Below are 23337 nucleotides of genomic sequence, written 5' to 3' on the forward strand. Positions count from 1 at the left end.
TTTCCCACAATAACCATGTTTTATTTTTCTCCATGAATCAATAAATTCTGCACTTCCGATCAAAAACATTACAAAATTAATTCTAGAAACACTTACATGACCATTTAAAAGTTTAGATCAGGTCTTTGGCAAGAGTTGGGTGGACTTGTAGAAACTTAAGAGTAATGTACAACAGCTCCAAGTGTAATAACGCTAATCCTTGGTTAACACACCATATGTATAATTGTTTACACAGAAAATTCTGTTTACAAATGATTAATTTCCCATTATAGGAATATAAAAATACATGCCATCGATGCTGTCACCAGTTATGAAATGTGTTGTTATAGAAATATTTAAAAATGTAACTTAAGTATAAAGGTTATACTAAAATATACCTTTTTTGTCGTTTTAAACCATACTCCATTTATATCCATAAAGTTTAGAATCCAGCACCCGTAAAAAGAAAACAAAACCCACACGCTTGCTATTATTGTGCATTTTCAGATGTCACACAGCTGATCCAAACACGCACTCAGGATACAGGGGTTAAGGTGTTAAGACCGGATGTACGAGTTCAGGTGAAATTCAGACGTTGCATGACTTCATCAGCACAGCAACTTGATTCTCCCTAATAAGGCAACACGAGAGCCTGCAAATTCAAAGAAAAAAAAAAAGAAAAAGACAAAAAAGGGGATAACACTTGCTTTGGCACGGCAAAATCATGTACAGGAAGTCCTGTGTCAGATTTAGTAGGTCAAAATGACACACATGTGAGCCAAAACTCCAAAAATGGGTCAATAATGTATTAAAGTCCTCCTTTGTGACACTACTGAGTGTAAATATGCAAACAACAAATGAAATAAACACAATGTAGATACAGATAATAAATACATATCAGATTTTCAGTGTATATGCAAAAGCTTAAAAAGCTTAGGTGTCACTATTGGTACCTCGAGACAATGCAAGTCTTTCATGTCGTCGAATTTGTTGGCTTTACCGTCTTGTTCCCTGGAATAGTAAAAAAGTAGGTCTGCAAAAGAAAACCCAAATGAGTAAAGTGTCAAAGAACTTGTGCAAAGGAGTACTGGCAGGGCATGTTATGAGAAATTGGTAAGCACGAAATCCAAACTGTGAATAAGTGTGAAGCAAATGTTCAGGGGTAGAGAAAAGAATACAGGATTTCTGGAAGCCATTCATCTTGTTAAGCGTTCAGACATGGCTTAGTTTGTAGCCTAATTACTTCAATGGGGTGGGACATATGATATCCCTGAGGACCGGACAGTATTCATGATAGGAATTTTACTAGCAGCCCTTTCTCACACCATGTAGTAATGTAGTCATAGTTTCCGCTGAAACGCATCTCCCCAGAGGGATTCAACTTGACACTATAAAGTATATTTGTTTCCCAAAAACCCACAGAGGAGTCAAATGCCAAAATATCAGTGTAAGTGATCGGATCTGCGAATGGCGAATTGAGAGGTGGGTTCAAAACTAGGCCATACTGACATCACAGAGGATAGATTAGAAAGAGTCAATTATTGTTATCTAAATCCAGATGGATAAGCGTTATGAAATAGATGGATTAGCACAAATACTATTTTGTCATTAAATATCAAAAGTAGCCACATTTACCTTACAACCAACAGCCAGCAGGATGTTGAGCAACACAATCACCGACAGGAATGCTATCATAACTCTGGGGTGGTCATCTCTGACTGCAGGCCAGAAAGTCAAAACCAGTACTGAGCCAGAGAGGCAGAGTGCCACCACAATGGTGCACCAACTCAGCCAATTAAATGGGAGAATCCACAGAACCTTGATTAAGAAAATAAAGTTAAAAAACTAGAAACCAGCGATAATGTAATTAAATATGCATCTGCTTTTAGGGAGGTTATATAAATGCCTAAAATTTAGTATAGTGCTTCATTTGTTACTACTACTTTAAAATGAATAAACAAAACACAAGACAAAACAAAAAAACAAAATTTCTTACCACTGCAGGTATATATATTGAAAGAGAATAGCCGTATACACAGACGATCTCCATAAAGGCATATGACACCAAGTTCCCCATTTTATTGTTTCTCCATAGCAGAAAACCCCAGACGGCAAGAGGCACTAACCAAGCATAGCTGAAGATTATTGTTGCAGCAATGGTTACTGGAAAACATAAAGAATCAAAACTCAGTGTGAAATGGCTGTTTCCCTCCCATATTTAATGTAATTAAATGAGAGTAGGGCTGTTCGATATAACGATATATATCGGATGACGATATAGAAAAACGTCTATCGTTTCATTTTACGCTATCGTTTGTTTTGTGGTGTCGCAAAATAAACTGTTTACGGCAATATTTTTTCATCGTTTTGATGGTCACTGTAGTGGCTATATTAATTTCTTAATTTCTCTCTTTCTCTCTCATATTTAATATAACCACACTACTGACAGGCCTGTTTTTATGCGTTGTCGTTAGCAACAATGATGATAAAACCATCGCTTGTCCGCTCTTTTATTTTCCACATACACCTTTCACAATAAAGCTCAAGATCCTGTTGAGACTTTTCAAAATAAACTGAATCACGTGGAGTCAGGAGTCAGGCGCTAAAAAAATAAACCATAGACTCAAACATTAGAACACGTCGTGTAATAAATACTCACAAATAAAACGGCGGCCGTTACAACTTATGTCTAAAAATTTATCGTTTCGTGCATTGGTTAAAACACTCGACTCCGGGTAAAGGATGCCCAGCTGGAAACACTTCACGCAAGTCGAGCTCCCCAAGATTCACAGAATTTTCATAAAATGTAAAATTTTTGTGATTTATATTGAGACGATAAATGTCTTATTTTGGGATATGAGATTTTGGTCATATTGCAAAGAGAGTGAAGAGGAGCAAACCTTTTCGAAACTCTGGGGTATATTTGTAGTCCTGATCGCCTTGGTGGGCCAAAAAGTTGGATATGTTTCCACTTATGGCGGTGGCAAACACAAGAGTGGTACAAATCCAGAATGGTCCTGAAAGCAGTTGTTACACACATGTAAGTTGTTTCCTTATTGGGGGTTTCCATGAAAATGACATTTACCAATAGAATACAACATCAAAGAACAATACACCTAGTGTCATACAAAAAAAATCTGATTGAGACATATCTGTTAAAACTATGAAGAGCTAACCATAGAGATCAGGATTTCTACGGAGGTAGACATTAATAAAGTTCTTTCTGGGCCATGGCATCATTGATCCAATTATCCTTTCCTTTACCTGAAAGAAATATTAGAAACCACTAAATATGGAATCTGATGAGATCTAGCAAAAATGGTGCCAAAAAGTCAGTGGATACATTAGAAAAAAACTTACATGATGGGTCTCGATGTCAAAGAACCTTTGGTAGTACTCAAAAGACCAAAAAGAGGGACTTTTCTTTTGCCCCGAGAGAAGCTTAAATTCAAGGAGTTGGTGAAAAATTAAATTAAATCTTAAAAGTTAATAAAATATATTAAATTCAAAGGCTTGTCCTAACCTCTGCCTGGTCATCATTGGCAAGTGGATCCTCGGTATCAGCTTCAGTAGAGAAACCAGTCGCAGTGCTTTGCTTCTTAGGCTTCACATCTTCATCATCGATGCTGATGGTAGTTGCATCTCTGTTGGCTTCCAACAGATCGCCAGCTTCGTCAAATTCTAGTTAGTTCACATGGATTAATGCAAAATGTCAACGATCGCTTCTTGTGAGTTTAAAGTTTTCACAATAATAAACAACTACATTTACATAACACAGTGGAGGATTGACACTCACCCTGAAATTGAAACGGATCATTTTTCGACGCCATTTATAAATATTCGAAGAGCGAAGTCCGTCTCAAACGCACTGAAAATTAATTGTCACACAAGGGCAACAACTTAACCTCAGGAAGCTATGGAGACTGATTAAGACTTCGCACACTATAACCAATAAAGGGAACAGACGCTATGAGTTAGCTGAGTTAGCTACCAAGTTCTCACTTAGCAGATCATCAACTTTGACATTAACTATGTAAAATCTGATTAAGACAGAAAAACAACCATTAAAAGTATCAGTCTTTTTAAAATATGTTTAGCTATCATCTTTGGAAAATCAATTACCAAATTATCCTTCCAAATCCATAAAAATCACTTAACTTCTGTCGTATACGTTGGCACTTCCGGGAGCAGGCTAGATCAAGGATGTAAACAGGACTTCTTCCTAAACATTTTCAAAATAAGGGTTTGGATTTTTTTTTTAAATTTAAACTACTGCTTGGTGAGATCCTGAGAGGTTCACGTTCATGTACACGTTTTTTCATATTACATTCTTGTTACTTATAATACGCAATTTGGTAAGAAGTTCCTAAAAAAACAAGCATTCGTTATTAACCATCTTTTACTTTGAAGTGAGCAGGCACAGCTGCCAGTAACTTGCTTGCACTGTAGGAACCGCGGCTACCGTAGGAAACCCGGAATATTTGTCATAATACATGCAAGTAGTAAAGCAAATGCCGTAAAATGTGAAATATTTGGAGCAAAAAAGTAGTAAAAGAGTTTAACTGCATGGTTTGGGTGTCCTTTTATACTAATTTTAGTCAAGGACATGATACTATTTAATAGCTAGCTTGTGAGCTACTTCGAGTTTTTGCTGACTTAACGTGCAGCCCTTAATAGTGCGACCTTACTATGGACAATAGCACCATTTATGTGCGAGAAAGAGGCAGTCTTCGTCGTGTCAGTGACATAGTCCTGGCACAGCCAAAGCCAGCGTTATCGTGCAGAAGGACAAATCCGTTTGTGCCCAGAAAAGAGCATTTTATATTCACCTACAATGAAGAGGGAAGTCTGCGATATACCACAAAATCTCTCTTTGACATCACTTTGTTGTTTGTAGTTGACAATATCCATCATGTAGACTCTCTGATTGGCTTCCCTGAGCAAATAGGTGATAAACTTTTTGTAGCAGCTGAGGAAAATCGTGTATTCTTAAACCCAGAAATTTCTTCAAAAGCCCTGCAGTTATTCAGTGATGCATATGGAGGCATGGTGCTTGAATCACTGTGTTTACGAAACAGGTGAGTCGGGCTGTCACCAAAAAACTGCGAGGTTCCTTTTCTTCTTTACCACAGACAGCTAGCATTTGTTGTTCCTCTTTTATTTCTGCAGGTTTCCACTTCTGCACGAGCGAATGGATGAAATAAAAACATTTCATAATTTGAAGTCTCTGGATTTGTTTGGCTGCAAACTGGGTGACAATCATGAGCTTTTTCAACATCTAACATCCACCTCACTGGCAAGGTATTGCATTCCTAAAGAAATTACATGAAAGATTTAATAAAAGCTGTTGCTAACATTTTTTTCCCACTTTAGGAGCCTGATTCAACTTTTCATCGGTAGTAACAGCCTGTCAGATGCTGGCCTCCAACGACTGACCGCACCTATCCGTATGATGCACAAGGGACTGGACTGTCTTCAGCTTCTGGATATTTCCTGTTGGTTACCAAACTATTAGTTGATTTCATGGTGATGGCACAAATACCATCCCCTCCAGATTTGAAGTATTCAAAACTCACATCATTATAAAATTGTTGATCAGCTATATTCTGTCTTTTCCAGACAACAATATCTCAGAGAGGGCTCTTGGATACCTCACATGTCTCCCAAAACTTGCAAATCTTGATGTATCTGGAACCAGTTTGAAGGTATAACATCAACAGTTGTGTGTAACACTTATCTGTGGCTCATTGTTATACTGACATCTAAATGTAATATATACCTCTAGCTTGGCACAGGATTGAAGACAACAATGTCAAACCTGTTAGGACTAATTTATTCTGAGAAACCACTGGATACCTTTGATCACTCAAGATGCAAGACAGAAGGTTGGGCTGAGCAGGTAAGTATGTTTAAATGCAGATTTGACATTGATAGAAGTAGTGGTCAGATGTTTACATAGACTCATTATGGGTATGATAATGGTAAACTATTTCCCCCCAAGGTGGAATCACTGTATTGTACACATCTTTAATAACTTTAAAAAACATGTACATGTTTGAATTTATTCTGGAATTTCTGTATTCCACTCATACATACAGCCTCACCAACATTTGGTTAAATGTCCCTTAGCAAGTTGCACCTCAACAAAACCAATTTTGATTTGTGTTTGGGAACATTGTCCTGTTGGAACACATAATTGTTTGCAAGCTTTAACTGTCTAGCTGTTGATTTGAGGTGGACTTTTGGAGGTAGTGCTCCTTCATTATTTAAATCACTTTGTGCAGTGTACTAGTACCACTGGCAGCAAACAGACTCAAAGCATAATGCTACCACTGCCATGCTTTAGAGTTGATACAGTGTTCACCTGTATCACCTTTATTTTTCCAAACATACCTCCTGTCATTGTGGCTAAATAGTTCAATCTTTGTGTTGTCTGAACATAAAAAAATTCTCCAGATGGCATTTGGTTTTGTCCATGTAGGGAGCAGCAAAATTCAGTCCTCCTTCTTTCTTAGTCAGCACCCTCTTGGTCCATAGCCATTTAAAACTTCCTTCAGTGTGGACCGTGATGCTGGTGTTACAGTCGTTTCCAGTTCAAGGCATGCTTGGGTATTGGTAGTTTCTGGGTTGTTCCTGAATATCTTAACAAATTTAATTTCATCTGGGAGCGACAGTTTGATCAAAGTACCATTGTTTCAACTGATAATCTTGGAATCTGCAGTTCTTTATTAATGGCTCCAAGAACCCTTGGAAACTTTTGTAAATCCACAATTCTTCTTCTTATATCTTCATTGACTTCCCCATTGTTCTGCTGATGGTCAAGTCAATGAGTGCTATAAAAACATATTCTGTTTTACAGCTCAAATAAATAATTAAAAGCTCAGAATAACTATGAAATTCATGCCATGATGAATGTATTTAAACTTCTGATCACAACTGGGTTTTTTTTTGGTTTTTTTTAAATAAGAAGTGTCAAGAAGTAATGTTTGGCATGTTTTCAGGTTGTAAACCAGTGGGAAATGAATAGCTCACAAATGCCAAAACAGAAAAAAGTTGAAGAATCAAGAACATCAGCACTTCGTTTTTGTAAGTTCATCATATTTACACAGTGATGGCCTATTTTTAAATAAATAATTGGACACTTTTAAAAAATTTTTCTGTAGTTGGCAGGCAGAAGTTTGTCAGAACGGTACTGAATGCAACACCTCTGACTCATAAGAGCACGGAAGAGGATAAGAGTGAGAGACTCCATTTCTACAGACCGGCGAACAATGACGTAAGAGAAAAACAGGTTCCCTCCAGGGCAAATGACTTCGAGAATCCCTGCCATGATCTCAGAAAAAGGAGGCTTCAGTCGGAAATGTGTGACACTTCAAATGAAAGCCCTCCAGGAAAATGTTCGTCCTCACCAACTCTTACTGCAGAGGACATTGACTTGTTGAACAGCTATTAAGGCAAGTGTCCAAACTAGAACGCAGGTTGAAGAGCTACTTGAACATGTCAATGAATAGGTTGCCTTTAGACTCAAGAGAAGGAAGATGGTTTCCATTGGTTATAATACAAAAATGTCTTTTGGGATTAAATTAATACGGTTTGTATATTTTTTAACAATAAAGTATTGTTTTTTCATTCGTCTTCTTTATTATCCATTTTATTGTGCAACAGTAACTTTAAACAGGACAAGGTGGATTATTGTTCTGGGCCTAATCTTGGGGATGTGTTTGGAAGAAACTTTTGCTCATGGGTCCTAGCAAGAACTTTACTTTTCTGGACTTTACACAGTGCAACTCAACTCAAAGGTTCCGGTTTGTTATGGCAGTAGGGGGTGATGACTTCAGGCTTTAAGCAGAGATGATGAGAAGGCTTCACCGGTCTGGGAAACCCACTTCTTTCAAATTAAGCAACCCTAGATTCTTCTTTCATTTTCAAACTTGGAAGTCCATGCCCGACTAGTGCTGATTCAACTTAAATCACTTCAGGCGATTTATATTGATGTTGCACACATCTCTCTAATGCCACAAAAGGTTTTGTCCAACTTTTTTCACGTAACTGCAGATGTACTGCCCCAGACGTGTAAACAGACTTTGATGTGCCAAGTCTGTGCAGTTCCCCCCTAAAATCAAATTATCACACAGAAAACCTGGAGGCACGGTCGTTTTTCAATGTAGAAAAATGGTACATGTTCCACAGAGAGGGAGCAGCAGATAAATTTGGTCATGATTTTCCCCCTTATATTCACCACGCAATTATCTCTTGAGATGTCTTCTAGGACATTTTATTGACAGGTCTTTCTATAATGTTTATAACATCAGGTAGCTAGAAAATTGCTTTGGGAGGCCAATGGTAAAGTAGTCATACAAGCAAATGTTCAAATAAACTTGGTATCTGTTTTTTTTTTCCCCTCTGCAGTTGTAAAGCTGTGTGAAGGCTCATTACTTTACACGCAGCCCATCATACAATTTTTAACCTCATAGCAGAGATCGAAGATAAACACTAACACAGGAAGTGTTAGCTACTCTCAGTTTTGCCTCAAAAAGTTTTTATAGAGCTATTCTGGAAAACAGTGAGGTGTAGCAATAAGCGATCAAAAGAAAGTTTTGCATGTCTTGCACTACATAAAAAGGCAACATTGTGCCCACTACAATGTACTGTCAGAGATGCAAATTAGACCACTGCAGTAAAACGTAATCTACTGTGGTAAAATAAAAAGTAAAATCTACCTGTGTAGTTATGTGAAGGCATTGAGCAAGAGTTCTACGACTCCTTTTGCAAACTATTATCTATTGCAATAGGAGTCATACGTTGGCATTTTAAACTTCAAAAACAAAAAACAGACATTAGATTCACTCTGTATTTAATTTGACTTATGATAAGAAGAGACAACAGTTAAGCAGGAAGGACTTACTGTTTGTACCATCACTATCAATTTATATAAAGAGCAGAGAATTTTGCTGTAAAATTCAATATCGTTATCACCCCAGTAGAAACATAAAAGCAAACAGGGTAAGTCTGCAGTACCACCACAACCTATTTTATCAAAAGTTAACGGTTTGGAAGAAACTTGCATCACTTCAAGTCACAAAGAGTTAATTTAAACATTCAATAAAGTAAGCACACCAATAGAGAGCTAATGCACACCAAAATTGCAATAAACCCCCCCAAAACCTAGTTGACTTGTACTGCTGTCACTGTGCTATAATGCCTCAATTATGCCAATATACAGAAAAACTATCACTCCAACTTTAAAAGCTACGATTGACAGGAGGCAAAAAGAGAAAAAATAAAAAAATAAAATAATAATAATAATAATAGGGGTGGAAAAAAAGTTCTGCAAGTAGTGAGACTCTGAAAGTAGTGACTTAAGACTACAATCAAGACAGGTCTTAAGCCAAAGGATAAAAATTAACTTGAGATTATACATAAAAGAGAATATCCCCTCTGTTGTACAGCTTTGGGCTCTAGATGTTAGACTGCCCTAGGTTCACTTTGGAAGGGAGTGGTCCAGCCTCCTCCTCTGATCCATTGGAGGTGATGATCAGCAGGGAGGATGCTGGATATGGAATCAGTTTCTGTTCTTTAATGTATTCACTGTCTCCATAGATGCTTAATTTCTGAAAGAAAAAAAAAAAGGAAAAGCTTTTTTTAAACATTGTTTTGACGATTGATTTTTTTTCTGTCAACACAAACCTCATTATTCAAGGAATTCTTTAAAAAACATTTTTGCCAGCCATGATCTCTAAAGCTTCCAGCTTCCATCTTGTTTGGTCTATATATAAACCAGAAGTGTCAAAATGACTGTTCAGGAAATAACTTCAGCCCAAATGCACACACCAAGCCCACCCGCTATTTGTAAGGTGCCCTTTGTCTGATATTTTTGCTGGTATTCCGTTTATTCAGTCACTTTTTTGCCCGTGTTAGTCTAGTAAGGTGGCTATTACATTTCTTGAGACCAGTCTTTGGTGATACAGAGTGAAGCATTTTGAGTATGCGACCAATGCAGACACGCTTGCATGCACTTCTCTAAAACACACAATGATGGTACGCACAGGCAGAATACTGACTGGCTGAAACGTCTGCTTGAAGGGAGCAACAGTGGCATTTGGCACAAAATGGAAGAAGTGTATATACACTGTATGAAAAAGTATGCATAAGAAACTGAATTAAGCAGAAGTGGATATCATATTTTCTTGTTTTTAAACAGTGTTTCTCTTCACTGTAAAGAAGCCATTTGTCTGTTATGATTTCTGTGTTCTCTGCAGCAGGGTCTGTGCTTAAGGACCAACCACTGCACAAACATGAAGAGCCCACCAGCTGTCGTTGGAGACAAAATATTTTAATGCTGCCCCCTGGTGACAGTACACTGCTATAACATGAGGATAAAGGTCCACGTAGCTCCTTGAAGACTCCACAAAGGACTGGCACACATATATAGCATAAAGAAGAGTTGGAAACAAAGAAATAGTCCTTTGGTGTCATTCTGTGCTGCCACATTATAATGGGATTTATTACATATGAATGACGTGTAGATTTGTGCAATTACTCTGCAGAGGGCATAATTTGAGAATCCTCGTTTTAGAAATACTGGTCGGGTGATTTTGGACAAGACTGGCATTTCCAGCCTTTGTGCCAAGATATGCTAGTCACCTCGGAGCTGTAGCTTCATAATTACTATGCAGATGCGAAAGTGGAACCAAGTTTCTTATTTAACTTTGCAACAGCACATTAAGCAATTATCCATTTAAAAATAATTTATACGGAATATAAAAACAGAACTACAGCAACTGAATTCACACATAGCAGATATGCCCAGATTAAGCTTGTATGCTAAACAAACTGCTGTAAACCACTTAAACAAACAAGAATAGATATCATACCTCAGCAGGTACATACTGATCCACAGCAGTTGCCACAGTGGCACAGCAGATCCAGATCAGGACAAAAACAGACAGGACCAGAGTTGTGGTAAGGATCCACCCTGGTAGCCAAGGATTCCTGAGGAGTAAAGGATAAGTATCAAGGTTATGTAGCTGCACAAATGCAAGATCCTCAATACCATTAATATCCTGTTCAAGGTAACAGCACCTCTTGGACAATGTAGACAGAAATGTGCTAACCAACCTTGAGAAAGAGCTGAAAAGATTGTATTCGTCATTATAGGTGTGGTCCCCAGTCATGTCTCTGTCCCTCTCCTGGATTAAAGTGCGTTCGTAGTCCTTAAATACAGGGCTGCTCAGTCCAGGAACTTGAAAACAAGAAACCAAACTCAGAAAGATATTCAGTGATGTCTGCCTTAACCTAACACATTATTTGAGATCAAAACTACTTTTGTCCTTAACTAATTACTTTATTTATTTTTTTAAGAGGATGAATGAAAGGTCTTACAGCTCTTCTGAGGTTCCTCTTTAACATATTTTTCCAGTTCAACCTGAACTGGAAAGAACTTGATTTCAGGTACAACCTGTTAAATATAGGGCAGATTTTTATTTATTTATTTTTCCTAGTCATTTTGCTCCATTACATTTGCACATTACCAGGGTGAAGTGTGTTGTTTTGCATCTGGTAGATTAGGGGGTTAGTTTTCTTTTACTTACCTGGCAAATGATGACTTTGGCATCATCAGCCTGGAGGTAAAAAGTCCATGTGGAAGTGATGAAGCTGTGGGCCTGACTCATTACATCATCCCAGAAACCTTGGACCAAAGTCAATGGGTACAGAAGGTGAATCTTAGGCATCATGCTCTCCAACTGGGGGAAAAAACAAACAAAACAAATAAACAAACAAACATATTGAACAAAGAATTATTTTAAAAGTGGGAGCTGAAGTGCAACAAATACAGAATCAAGAGAGATCAAACAGCTGACCTAAATGAAAGCTGCATGCTCCAGTACCAAAGCCATCCCTACAGTAAAGTTGCAAAAGCAATTTCAAGTCTCTGCATTTAAACTTTAGTTAAATGTATTTACTGAATCTGAATTAACTATGAAAAAAAACTACTAATACTGCAGATGTTTCTGTGGAAGCCACTGCCTGAATGCGTTATACACAGTCATACCTGCTTATTTCGCTGCTCAGCAAAGGGGAGCTGATTCTGACAGCCCAGGTTGCATGCGTACTGCTCATCAGACTGGGTGTAGGCTTCGTGACAGGCTGCAGAAGTTTGAAAGAGGTGAGCGGTAATAGATGATAGAGCTAACAGATCCAACTGGATTGTGGATACAGAACAAAGAGTCTCTAGAGCAAGCTTACACCATGGAACTGGATGTATCAAAACGGAAGCAGATTGTAAGAAATACTTTATTGTTACGAACATAGCACGTAATTAGTTAGCAAACCTCTTCGACAGCACAGCTGTGAATTAACTGGGTCAGTGCATAGCTTACTTGATTCACACTCGGATTTGGTCTGATTTAAATCTTCGCTGTCACGGACAAACTGACAAATGGAGAACAGGCGGCAGCCTCTCTGACAGGCATATAGTTCTTCCTCCTGTACAATAAAAAACAAATGGGAGGACCAGTTGAATGACTCGACAAACAAGGATATCCAGCTGAAAGATGACGCACTTTCAAAACTTGTCCTTCACAAACAATATTCGCTAAAGAAAAATGCATTGCAAAAAGGAAAAAAAAAAAACACACGCTTGTCCACTTATCAAACGCAAAAGCTAGCTAATGGTAGCAGCAGTCGCTTTCCTTTTCAATATGACAACTTACCCGAGGATAGGTATGCAAACTGTATGTCATTTCACATGATTTATGGCAGGACGCAGTGTTTCCCAAGACGCTGTCAAATACATCTGAAGATACTAAGGTGCCTGCGAACAGGACGGCGAGTCCCAAAGTGCAGACAATTGAGGAAAGAGACCCCATTTCGCCTGCCAAAACCTAAACAAATAACACGATCCTCTTCCTCGATCTCCTTATCGGGTTGTGTTCTCGCGGGAACTTTCCCTCGCGCGAGACTTTTTTCATAGTTTGCTAAATTTAAGGTTTGCTAAGTTTAAAAACCCTAAAATCTTGTTTGGAAAACAATGTTCCAACATGAGAAGTTCTGTTTTGTATTCATTGTAAACAGTTTGTGTTTTCCGTCTTCTTTTTTTCTTTGTAAACTATATCCACAAATACTCAACAATAATATTTTGACTTTAAAAAAAAACCCTAAAATCCTAACAGTAACAATAATCAAACAATAAATAGTGGAAAAATCTATATGTTCATTTGTATTGTTTTCCGAAGCAAGAATAATAAATAAATAAAGACTGATATCCGAAAAGGCAGAGAGGAAGATAAGGCCAAATTATTCAAAATACATTTTACTGAGAATACTAACAATGATACTAATATAATAATAGTATTATATTACTTTTAAATTAATATTCATATTATATAAAACGTTAGTCATTTATTTACTGAAATTTTGTACATGAGGGCTTCGACATCTTTCTAATCTGCTGAAGAGATTCATTGTTTCCGAGTGTACGTAAAGGCAACATTGCCACTACCATTATTTACCATAGCCATCCAGCTACTGTTAGCTCTATCAAAGAGATTATTTATCGCAGTTGTAGCAATAATATGGAGTTATCCTTTACTAGACTATAGCGGAATTACATAATTAACACTGGCAAAGCATTTATTCAGTTAAATTTGGCTTGAGTTAGACAACGTTACCCGAAAGGCAGAAAGTAGCTGTTAGCTGAACCACGTAGGAAATCGGCTTCTTTTTAGTCAAACTGTTGTATTAAAATTTGTCAATCTCATTCTTTCTGCAAAGGAGCTTCCTGGCTTGCCTTTGAACATGGACAAGTTTGTAGTGCGGCTTCCTAAGGGAGACGCACCTAAAAAATCGAAGACAGACGAAAAGGTGTACAAACAGACTACAATTGAATCTCTACGGGTAAGACATTAGGCACGCATGTATTGTGTGTTAACGCATTTATGTAGTAATTGCTTGCCTTTTGTGTTTCGTAAAGCGAGTGGTTGTTATTGAGGACATCATGCGTTACAAATCAATGCTGGAGCTGCCAGAACAGAGCAAAGACAACCTTCTGACTGCCCTGAAAGAGCTGAGTAAGAAGGTCCCTTCCAAGGAGGTGCTCAAGTCCACGAAAATAGGTAAACACAATTTTTTAATAACTCTTTATACAGATGGGCTGTCGTTAGAAAGTCAATTAAGTTTCCATTTTAGTTCAAAGATTGCACAACCAACCTTTATAACAGAATAACAGCTCACATGTAGGTGTGAGCTGAGTTTGCTTTTACTCTCTTATTACATGAGAATTATAACTCTGAAGAGCAAACCACTCATTAAAACAGTGTTCTCCTCATAAATGCCAGGCCAGTCAAATTCACAATATTCACATACGTAATCAAAACATCACTCTGCTAAGGTCACACTGTCAACAAAATGCGAAAGCATCTGGATCCCGAAGTAAGTTCAATGGCAGCAAAGGTTTACACGGACTGGAGGACGTTCATCGAGGAGAATTCCAATAAGCCATCCATTGAAGTGCACTCAGACAAACAGTCTGAAGGACTCAGGAGCAACGCTAGAAGGCTCATGTCTGAAGCACTAGAGGTCAAGGTAAGATGGAGAATCTCAGGGCAATCGTGAAACATGGCTTTAGAAAGATTTTGTTTTTAATTATTTTCATTTCTTCCCGTTTCCTTCCTTATCTTGTTACATGTTGAATGTAAGCCTGAAAATCAGCATATATGATTTATTGATCGCTGTTTATTTTAACTTGTGTATTTTAACTTATGCACATTTATTAATTTAAAATATTCCATTCCCAGCACTGGCATGTTTTTTATAAGAAGTATCTGAATGCTTGTTCATCTTACAGCTACTTGTTCTCTGTCTGACTCATACCTGAAATATTTCTGTTCATCTTTCACCTACAGGAAGATTCTGGTCTTATAGACAACATTGAGAGGGAAGTGTTTCACCAGAGCTCCCGACTGGTCAGCACTTCATACAGACGGACTGTTAGAGCACTTGTGTTTGCCTTCAAACACAACCCTGAGGTCAGAACTCAGGTGAAGAACAGCACAATAGCAGTCAACAAGCTGGTCTCTAAATACAAAAAATAACAGAATAATAAACTATGTAGAGCCAGCTGTATATGGAAAATAGTTTTAATACAATTGGAGAAGGATTTTATGCACACATTTTTTTACCTTTTATTTTTATTGTTTTCTTGATTTTCTGTAAAGAAGTTTAAAAAAAATCTTTTTGTGGCACATCAGTAGCCTTGCACTTTTTGCAACTGCCCATGAATCATTGTAAAGAATACTGGAGGTGATGATATTAATGCTATTCCTTTTGTAATGTAATAATGTAGCCATTTTTTTCAACAGGTGCATTGTTTTTTTGTCTTGTAAATGAACATTTTTATACGAAACATGATTTAAAGCATGACAACTTAAACGCTGGAGTCCTGTCTTTGATGAAGAAGAGCTAATATAATCACATATGTATGTATATATATATATATATATATATATATATATATATATATATATATATGACGGCCGTAGTGATCGATGTAGCGGTTCCGAATGACAGCAATATCAGGGAGAAGGAACACGGGAAGCTGGAGAAATACCAAGGGCTCAGAGAAGAGCTCGAGAGGATGTGGAGGGTGAAGGTAACGGTGGTCCCCGTGGTAATCGGAGCACTAGGTGCGGTGACTCCCAAGCTAGGCGAGTGGCTCCCGCAGATCCAGGGAATAACATCGGAGATCTCTGTCCAGAAGAGCGCAGTCCTGGGAACAGCTAAGATACTGCGCAGGACCGTCAAGCTCCCAGGCCTCTGGTAGAGGACCCGAGCTTGAAGGATAAACCGCCCGCAGGGGCGTGCTGGGTGTTATATAGCTAGCTAAAGAAGCACTAGCCAAACAATAGCTATAACCATGAGAATAACAGCCAGAACACAAATGCTGATAAAGACAATATCACTAAAATCATGAGGCTCAGCTTCTGGATCCCCTTCACTGCCACTGCTACCATTGTCAGTTTGCTGGGCCTGCTCCTCCAGACGACGCTCCTCTGCAGAAATGATGGACACTGATGCTATTTTCCGCAGGGCATCGCACTGCAATTTATATTCTTGTACATTTTCCTGCTTCCCATCAGAGAAATCAATGTAGAGTTTGTTTACAAGCATGGTGATGTTCTGATGTTTCTGTAAGGGATCATTAGATACAGTATTAATAGAAGCAAGTTGCAAGTGTCTGCAACAAATGTTTAGCAGTTTAAATAGGGCAAATTGCTGCCTATTATAGTGTGCCAGTAAATGAGAACATGTTAGTCACCTGGCTGGCAGTACCACAGTCGACAAACTGAGCCACTATCTTGTATGAAGTGGTCGTTAACTGCGCTGTACAGGTCGGGTTTCCTAAGTAGATGCTCTCACGGTCCAGCTGAGGTAAGGACTGCTGGGGTATCACAATGGTGAATTCTGATCTTGTGCAGCTAACATTTACAGGCACCACTTGGATTGAGGGAAAAAAAATCACACTTTTTAAGAGCAGCATAAGAATGATATGGAAAAAGTTAACAAAAAGATATTTTAGAAGTTAATCATACGCCTGTACAAGGAATATTTACCTCCCTGATAAGAAGCGGTGAATCCTCTGTGTGCTTCATTTCTGTCTGTGCTGAGCACGACCAGCAATTTGTTGCCCTTTGAGACGAGAGAAGAAGGATGCTCCCTGCCACACCAGCGTCCCATCAGAGTGTCTGTCTGGCTATTCCCATCATAAACTGCGACAGAGTCATAGTCGCACTCATCTGATAAACTGTTGCGGTCCTCCAAGTCCATTAAGGGGAAGAAGAGTTTGATGCGGTAGCCTGCAGCTAGAATGATGCTCCAGTGGCAGTTAATGTTGTTTGGGTAGATGTTGGGGAAATTTGGGCTGCTAAAGTTGCCACTCACATGAGACAGCACCTGCTGGCACTCACCTATTAAAGTACAGCAGTTCAGATAGTCATTTGGATTGCAGATGTTAGCTTGCTGCACTGCGTTCATTTTATGATTGGCTTTTTTTGTACTTCATCCTCTCCATGCAGCCTCATGTAAGTCTCGGACTAAAAGTTTATGTTTAAGATCCTGGTCACTGTGTCTGGCAAATACATTTTAAATGGGCAAATGACATTACCAGAGCCTCCTCCAGATGTTCTGTTTAACTCCCACAGACCAAAGACATGTTTATATGACTGATTTAATCAGTGATTGTAAGTTGGCTGCGTGTGTGAATATTAGATTGTGTGGTTGTCTGCCTCTCTGTGTTAGATCTGTGATGGACTGGGGTTATATATGGCATTTATACAGGTGTCTCTTCAAGTTGTTTTTTTTTTTTTTATCCTTTTTGCCAGCTGGCTTATGCTCAACAAGGTCAAATGGGCACAGTCTGTGAGCAGCTTTCTAAAAGTTACTCTGCAGTTTCGACTGAACTCGAGTGTCCCTAGACCAGTCAAGGACCTTTACATTTGTGTTTATGATAGTGGTGTTTACCAAGTTTCTATGAAAGAGGATTTTTTCTTTGCAACTGAAATGCTTCTATTTGATCAGATTGTTAGGGTATATTGTTTCATGCTCTGGATATCTCCTGTGGCTTGTTTCAGTCGAGCTGCAATACCTTTAGCCAATAATAAAATCCATTGTTCTCTATTTTTTAAAATCCAACAAAATCCATTCTCACAAAATGTTCCCTGTTGATCTTTAGCTTTTTGAAATAGATTTTTTGTGGGTTTCAAGATAGATTTTCTGTTCTGTGAGTGAACAGGTATTTTTTAAACATAATTTGCTTTAGGTCGAATGTCAAATTGTTGATAATTGAAAAAAAAAAATTACCTTTAGGTTTCTGCATTTACACCAAAAACATGAACACTCAGGGAGAAAAAATACAAAAGCACTTTGCATATTGATGTGAGAAAGCTGAAATCAAATTCACCTACCTGAATAATAGTAGGCCTTGAACCCACGTCCCCCAATGTTGAAGTCAGACTTGAAGACTACGAGAAGTTGGTTGGAAGTAGTGATGATGTTGGGGGGTTTATCTGTCCCACAGTATTTACCCAGATGCCGGTGGGTGACTGTTGGGCCGTCAAACAGGGCTACAAAGTCAAAGTTGCATCCTTCATTGTTTTCCAGCTGGAAGTCCAAAAACACCAAGGTGACCACACTTGTGTTAGACACATGGATGGCCCAAGAGCAGTCGGCATTGTTGCTATACTCCTGGGGGTAGCCAGGGCTAGAGATTACTCCAGATAGACCAGTCAGGACTCCACCACACATATCTAGAGAAGAAAAAATGCAGATTTAGATTTGCATTGGAATCCACATGCACACTTTCTATTCAGTGTGCTGCATTTTTATAGGTAACTGTTAGGCCAAAGTTTAGGCAACAATTCAGACATTTATAGTCATGCTAATAGTTCTGCAACTTTTAGAAAATAAAACAGTAACTAAATTGTAAACACGATAATATGTTCATTGTGAGCATTATGGTTTTGTGAAATTTGCCTCACCTACGCAGCCACTAGCATCCGTATGAGCTCTAATTGAATATAATATACAATATTTAAGTGAGGTCAAAGCCAAGAAATTTCACCTACAAGACATGACTTAAACTGTCTAAATATGGCCGGACAAAATCAACTCAAGTTTTGGCCAACTATCCCTGTCACATTGCATTAAGTGTAACAAGCTACCTTTTCTGTAGCCAACAGTGAAGCCCCTGTAGGCCACATGGCGGTCTGAATGGAAGATGATGGACATGACATTCCAAGAAGAGGTGAATTGAGGTGGAGAGATGTCACCACAAAATGTCCCGAGGAGGTTCCCTTCATCCTCAGATATGCCATTGTATATTTTAATGTAATCATAAGCACAGCTTGCATGGTACTCCAGCTCAAAGTAGTGGAAAGTGAGGAGGACAGAGGAGCCCTCTGCTACCACAATTAGCCAGGAACAGTGTGTGTTGTAGGGGTATAGGCCTGGGAAGTTTGGGCTGGAGAAATTGCCAGATGGAGCAGAGAGGATTCCTCCACATTTGACTCCTTATAATGACAAAAAATAAACAAAACAAAACAGAAAAAACATTTCATTTCAGTTCAGAGAAAGAAGTCATGGTTCACTGTGAAAGTGTATTACAAGCTGACATTGAACAATTGGATCTCACCATTCTCTCTATATACAGTACCTGCAAGATAAAGCACTCCCATGAAATTTAAGCTTGCTCCATCAAGATAAAGAATGGCAACTCACCTTTTTTAGAATCAGCCTTGTCAAAGAGCAGTACTAAATGAATCAGTATAGTCACCCTGAGAGTCATGTTGTTATTGTTGATTTGGCTTTTGTCACACCCCGGCTACAATAACGGCAGAAACGCACAACGGCAATGTCAGAGCGCACAGCCTTGAGACATCAGCAGCGGTGCCTGTAGAGGTAAGAGGACTTTGAAAAATTCATCCGTAGCCTGAATGAGTAACCTGATAGCTGCCTAGGCCATGCTTTGCCTTTCCGCTAAATTTTAATGACTGATATCCAATGAGCATGAGTGGCTTGTCAGGACACTGTTTGGAGAGATGTTATACATTTTTAATGACACACACACACACACACACATACACCAGTACACTAAACACCAGCTGCGAATGGAGTTAATAAAGAGGTAAGAAGAAGGAGAGAAGGATGATCGTATTTGTCACTAATATAAATGGCTTCATTAATGTGACGTGAAAGAAAAGATCCCACAGTCACAAAGTAATAAGGGCACTGTGCAGGCTTTGTGTTTGTTAAAGCAGCTTAAGCATGCATTTGCATTTTAATGCACTTGAGTATATATAATGAGGTGAAGCGCAGAAATAGTGTTTATTGTTTCTGTTACTACTGAGGTTCACAACTGCAGCTTCTGTTTGAATAGTCTCATTGTACCAGATGAGCTAAGCACAATTTTTAAAACAATGGGTTTCAGGAGGACGAGAACTTTATCATATCAAATATTTTATTCTCAACAAATGCTTCCTAACTGCTTTGTGGCAGTTCTGTTCGTATAAGTTAAAGAGCTCATTTTCTGTGTAATAATGTGCTTGTTTTAAATTCAAACAAACACAGACCGTGCCACTGCATTGTATCTGATGAGTAAGGTAATTTTCCTCAGAAAATGCAAACCTTTTTAATGCAAATTCAGTTTATACTCTAATTTCTGTTTATGGGAAGAGTAATGCGGCGACTCTCAGACAGAGATTTTGTGGTATTTGCCAAACGCCAATCATATTCCATGAGTCATTCCGTCTGTTTTCGCAGCCTTATAGCCGAGCGGTGGAGACACATGTAGACAGTAATCCTGAGTCAATGTGATTGCACAGCAGACAGGGAGAAAAAGTACTCTTAGTAAAAGCCTATTCTGCAAATAAATGTTTACTATTCCAGCAGTGCCGTAAAGGCAAGGCTTTTAGATTGAGCACGTCTAATAGCTTCAGTGAGCAACACTAATTCCTAAAGAAACCTGCTAGATGGTGCTGTTACACTGTGAAAATAAAGTGAAAATCACCACTGGGTTTTAAAAAGTCATGTCAAGCTCTAAGCTGAAATAAATAAGAATGTGATTAAAATCAGTCAAGTGTTTTTGCACAGGGGTTCCTGGAACTAAAATGAACCGCCTTGCCTTTGAATTTTAATTCTGTCCTCTCTGAAAGCTTGTCATTGTTCAAGGATGTGGGTGCTGGGCAGTAGTGAAATGTGTTTCTGAAAGATACCGAGTGTTTAGAGCAATTAAATCACCTATTAGCAAGTAAATACTATAAAAAACAAAAAGGTTGAAACTGAATTCCCGCAGAATAAAAATGAACTTCAGTCGCACAATAGCAGACGTTTGACTGAAGAGTTTAATTCAATGATTTAGTTCCAGAAATGCATGAAAGGAGTATTAAAATGATATTCAGGAACATTAAAAAAAAGAAAGAAGCAATTTTAGTAAATATCAGAAGTGGGTGGTTATTTAGACATTTGGCAGTTGTGAAGAGTGGATGCTGTTGTTGATGGGCACACTCCACAGTCTGTCTAGCATCTTTTAATTGAAACCACACAATGGCAAATGCTATATTTGTGTGTGTTTTAAAAAAAATCTGTTTACTAAACATGTTTTTCCAAATGAAGACTGTCAAACTCAGCTGCAAGACTATGGTGGTAACTGCTATTTGTGATGAATGGTTTTTATAGTTTACATAATCTAATTTATATAAGCAGGTGAAAAATTAAAGGGAAAAAACTAACAATCATTGTGGGAATCAGGTGTTTCTGTTATGCTGCCGTGGGGCATTTGATGATTGGAGTCCAGCCTTTTCTTTAAAGGGAAGAGTAATTCCAAAGTTATTCTAAGTGATCATTGCATAATGAAACATCTCTATCCTACTTAAAGTGGTCTCTTACAGGATGGCAATGCCACCATATTTGATGGGTATAAAAATGCTGTAACTCACATGCTATGGCCTTTAAAGTCATCAACTCTGTACTCAGTATGAGATCTTGACAGGAGTTAGATTGCAGAGACTATCTTGTGGAAAAATTGAATTTCTGCATGTGACACTACATGAAACAGTTAATCACCACAGTTTTATGATATGTACAACTGTATCCAGTGACTTCTTGGCATAATGTGTCTTTTAATGTCATTTAATGCATGGTATATTTGTAGAGATAAGATCTAATGATAACTTTTGGTGAAACAGTGAGATCAAGGTGCATTAATAATATTTAAATCTTAGAGCTTTACCTCTTGACTTAATGAATATTTTAGATAAAGCAGTGGTGATCAAGCAAAATTAAACAGGGACTTAAACAGGAACACTCCACTACAGCCCTGTACCCTGTAGTCCTGTCCAGTGTTACCTTACAGCCAGAAATAGTTTTTTTTCTCCATTGCAATGATTTTGTTAACATCTCCACCTTCTCTATACCAAGGACAATACTGATTTGTCATTGCGCCGCCAATTGGGAGAACTCTCAGACTGGATTACGGCCAATAATGAGCTAAGCCTCCCTCTATAGTTATGAGGGCAATGAAATCCGTTATTCGGGTTATGAAACAGAAAGGAGAAGGGATTAACATTCTCCTGGCAATTGTGGCTATACTATCATTACTTAACTGCACCAGATGAGATGAGATTTGACTTGCTAGTGATAGTTTTTGATATAAAATTAAAGAGTAGAAAAACGCAGCAGAGAATTTACACAGAAAATATGATATATATGATGTCATATATATATATATATATATACAGTGGGGCAAAAAAGTATTTAGTCAGCCACCGATTGTGCAAGTTCCCCCACTTAAAATGATGACAGAGGTCAGTAATTTGCACCAGAGGTACACTTCAACTGTGAGAGACAGAATGTGAAAAAAAAAAATCCATGAATTCACATGGTAGGATTTGTAAAGAATTTATTCGTAAATCAGGGTGGAAAATAAGTATTTGGTCAATAACAAAAATACAACTCAATACTTTGTAACATAACCTTTGTTGGCAATAACAGAGGTCAAACGTTTACTATAGGTCTTTACCAGGTTTGCACACACAGTAGCTGGTATTTTGGCCCATTCCTCCATGCAGATCTTCTCAAGAGCAGTGATGTTTTGGGGCTGTCGCCGAGCAACATGGACTTTCAACTCCCGCCACAGATTTTCTATGGGGTTGAGGTCTGGAGACTGGCTAGGCCACTCCAGGACTTTCAAATGCTTCTTACGGAGCCACTCCTTTGTTGCCCGGGCGGTGTGTTTTGGATCATTGTCATGTTGGAAGACCCAGCCTCGTTTCATCTTCAAAGTTCTCACTGATGGAAGGAAGTTTTGGCTCAAAATCTCACGATACTTGGCCCCATTCATTCTGTCCTTAACACGGATCAGTCGTCCTGTCCCCTTGGCAGAAAAACAGCCCCATAGCATGATGTTTCCACCCCCATGCTTCACAGTAGGTATGGTGTTCTTGGGATGCAACTCAGTATTCTTCTTCCTCCAAACACGACGAGTTGAGTTTATACCAAAAAGTTCTACTTTGGTTTCATCTGACCACATGACATTCTCCCAATCCTCTGCTGTATCATCCATGTGCTCTCTGGCAAACTTCAGACGGGCCTGGACATGCACTGGCTTCAGCAGCGGAACACGTCTGGCACTGCGGGATTTGATTCCCTGCCGTTGTAGTGTGTTACTGATGGTGACCTTTGTTACTTTGGTCCCAGCTCTCTGCAGGTCATTCACCAGGTCCCCCCGTGTGGTTCTGGGATCTTTGCTCACCGTTCTCATGATCATTTTGACCCCACGGGATGAGATCTTGCGTGGAGCCCCAGATC

At 38.6% G+C, this 23337-nt stretch overlaps 5 protein-coding genes across 7 annotated transcripts; 2 read left to right on the forward strand and 3 right to left on the reverse strand.

The window, feature by feature from the left end:
- yipf1 (Yip1 domain family, member 1) lies at positions 1 to 4198 on the reverse strand. Of its 3 annotated transcripts, none has more exons than XM_085140443.1 (10): positions 4102 to 4198; positions 3776 to 3847; positions 3503 to 3660; positions 3340 to 3420; positions 3156 to 3243; positions 2880 to 2996; positions 1976 to 2142; positions 1615 to 1797; positions 933 to 1012; positions 1 to 631 (listed from the first exon to the last, which is right to left on the reverse strand). In XM_085140443.1, exons 2-9 carry the CDS (start codon positions 3807 to 3809, stop codon positions 953 to 955), a joined length of 888 nt encoding a protein of 295 aa, XP_084996569.1. In that variant the 5' UTR covers positions 3810 to 3847; positions 4102 to 4198; the 3' UTR covers positions 1 to 631; positions 933 to 952. The 3 variants fall into 3 exon arrangements, with proteins under 3 accessions (XP_084996569.1, XP_084996568.1, XP_084996567.1); XM_085140442.1 differs by having other exon boundaries at positions 3776 to 3921; positions 4102 to 4170; XM_085140441.1 differs by lacking the exon at positions 4102 to 4198 and having other exon boundaries at positions 3776 to 4093.
- Positions 4199 to 4386: 188 nt separating this feature from the next.
- On the forward strand, positions 4387 to 9288 carry lrrc42 (leucine rich repeat containing 42). The gene is made up of 7 exons (XM_085140439.1): positions 4387 to 5057; positions 5149 to 5280; positions 5353 to 5474; positions 5599 to 5684; positions 5765 to 5878; positions 6981 to 7065; positions 7143 to 9288. The coding sequence occupies exons 1-7, from the start codon at positions 4669 to 4671 to the stop codon at positions 7430 to 7432; spliced, it is 1218 nt and encodes a 405-aa protein (XP_084996565.1). The 5' UTR covers positions 4387 to 4668; the 3' UTR covers positions 7433 to 9288.
- Positions 8817 to 12922, reverse strand: tmem59 (transmembrane protein 59). Its single transcript, XM_085140440.1, has 8 exons — positions 12693 to 12922; positions 12360 to 12465; positions 12032 to 12126; positions 11571 to 11723; positions 11362 to 11437; positions 11098 to 11221; positions 10854 to 10971; positions 8817 to 9590 (listed from the first exon to the last, which is right to left on the reverse strand). Exons 1-8 carry the CDS (start codon positions 12846 to 12848, stop codon positions 9438 to 9440), a joined length of 981 nt encoding a protein of 326 aa, XP_084996566.1. The 5' UTR covers positions 12849 to 12922; the 3' UTR covers positions 8817 to 9437.
- Positions 12923 to 13445: 523 nt separating this feature from the next.
- tceanc2 (transcription elongation factor A (SII) N-terminal and central domain containing 2) lies at positions 13446 to 17134 on the forward strand. The gene is made up of 4 exons (XM_085140445.1): positions 13446 to 13875; positions 13952 to 14093; positions 14369 to 14562; positions 14883 to 17134. The coding sequence occupies exons 1-4, from the start codon at positions 13777 to 13779 to the stop codon at positions 15069 to 15071; spliced, it is 624 nt and encodes a 207-aa protein (XP_084996571.1). The 5' UTR covers positions 13446 to 13776; the 3' UTR covers positions 15072 to 17134.
- Positions 15859 to 19962, reverse strand: cdcp2 (CUB domain containing protein 2). Its single transcript, XM_085140446.1, has 6 exons — positions 19252 to 19962; positions 18696 to 19043; positions 17940 to 18281; positions 16590 to 16943; positions 16295 to 16473; positions 15859 to 16164 (listed from the first exon to the last, which is right to left on the reverse strand). Exons 1-6 carry the CDS (start codon positions 19316 to 19318, stop codon positions 15859 to 15861), a joined length of 1596 nt encoding a protein of 531 aa, XP_084996572.1. The 5' UTR covers positions 19319 to 19962.
- Between the last annotated feature and the right edge of the window lie 3375 nt (positions 19963 to 23337).

The sequence above is a fragment of the Neolamprologus multifasciatus genome, chromosome 18 (assembly GCF_963576455.1).
Source record: "Neolamprologus multifasciatus chromosome 18, fNeoMul1.2, whole genome shotgun sequence".
In the NCBI taxonomy this organism is placed as follows: Eukaryota; Metazoa; Chordata; class Actinopteri; order Cichliformes; family Cichlidae; genus Neolamprologus; species Neolamprologus multifasciatus.

Bases quoted from the DNA above. Each gene is read 5' to 3' on its own strand.
- yipf1 (XM_085140443.1), bottom strand. From the start codon at position 3,809: ATGGCGTCGAAAAATGATCCGTTTCAATTTCAGG. The intron at 3,661-3,775 runs GTGAGTGTCAAT...TGAACTAACTAG, and splicing joins TGATCCGTTTCAATTTCAGG to AATTTGACGAAGCTGGCGAT. The intron at 1,798-1,975 runs GTAAGAAATTTT...TTCTTAATCAAG, and splicing joins CAATATATATACCTGCAGTG to GTTCTGTGGATTCTCCCATT.
- lrrc42 (XM_085140439.1), top strand. From the start codon at position 4,669: ATGGACAATAGCACCATTTATGTGCGAGAAAGAGGCAGTCTTCGTCGT. The intron at 5,058-5,148 runs GTGAGTCGGGCT...TTATTTCTGCAG, and splicing joins TCACTGTGTTTACGAAACAG to GTTTCCACTTCTGCACGAGC. The intron at 5,281-5,352 runs GTATTGCATTCC...TTCCCACTTTAG, and splicing joins ACATCCACCTCACTGGCAAG to GAGCCTGATTCAACTTTTCA.
- tmem59 (XM_085140440.1), bottom strand. From the start codon at position 12,848: ATGGGGTCTCTTTCCTCAATTGTCTGCACTTTGGGACTCGCCGTCCTG. The intron at 11,222-11,361 runs GTAAGACCTTTC...CTTGTTTTCAAG, and splicing joins AGAGGAACCTCAGAAGAGCT to TTCCTGGACTGAGCAGCCCT. The intron at 9,591-10,853 runs GTATGATATCTA...TTTTTCTTTCAG, and splicing joins ATCAGTATGTACCTGCTGAG to AAATTAAGCATCTATGGAGA.
- tceanc2 (XM_085140445.1), top strand. From the start codon at position 13,777: ATGGACAAGTTTGTAGTGCGGCTTCCTAAGGGAGACGCACCTAAAAAA. The intron at 14,094-14,368 runs GTAAACACAATT...CACTCTGCTAAG, and splicing joins GCTCAAGTCCACGAAAATAG to GTCACACTGTCAACAAAATG. The intron at 14,563-14,882 runs GTAAGATGGAGA...TTTCACCTACAG, and splicing joins CTGAAGCACTAGAGGTCAAG to GAAGATTCTGGTCTTATAGA.
- cdcp2 (XM_085140446.1), bottom strand. From the start codon at position 19,318: ATGACTCTCAGGGTGACTATACTGATTCATTTAGTACTGCTCTTTGAC. The intron at 16,474-16,589 runs GTAAATATTCCT...CCTCAATCCAAG, and splicing joins CACCGCTTCTTATCAGGGAG to TGGTGCCTGTAAATGTTAGC. The intron at 16,165-16,294 runs GTGACTAACATG...GATCCCTTACAG, and splicing joins ACTGTGGTACTGCCAGCCAG to AAACATCAGAACATCACCAT.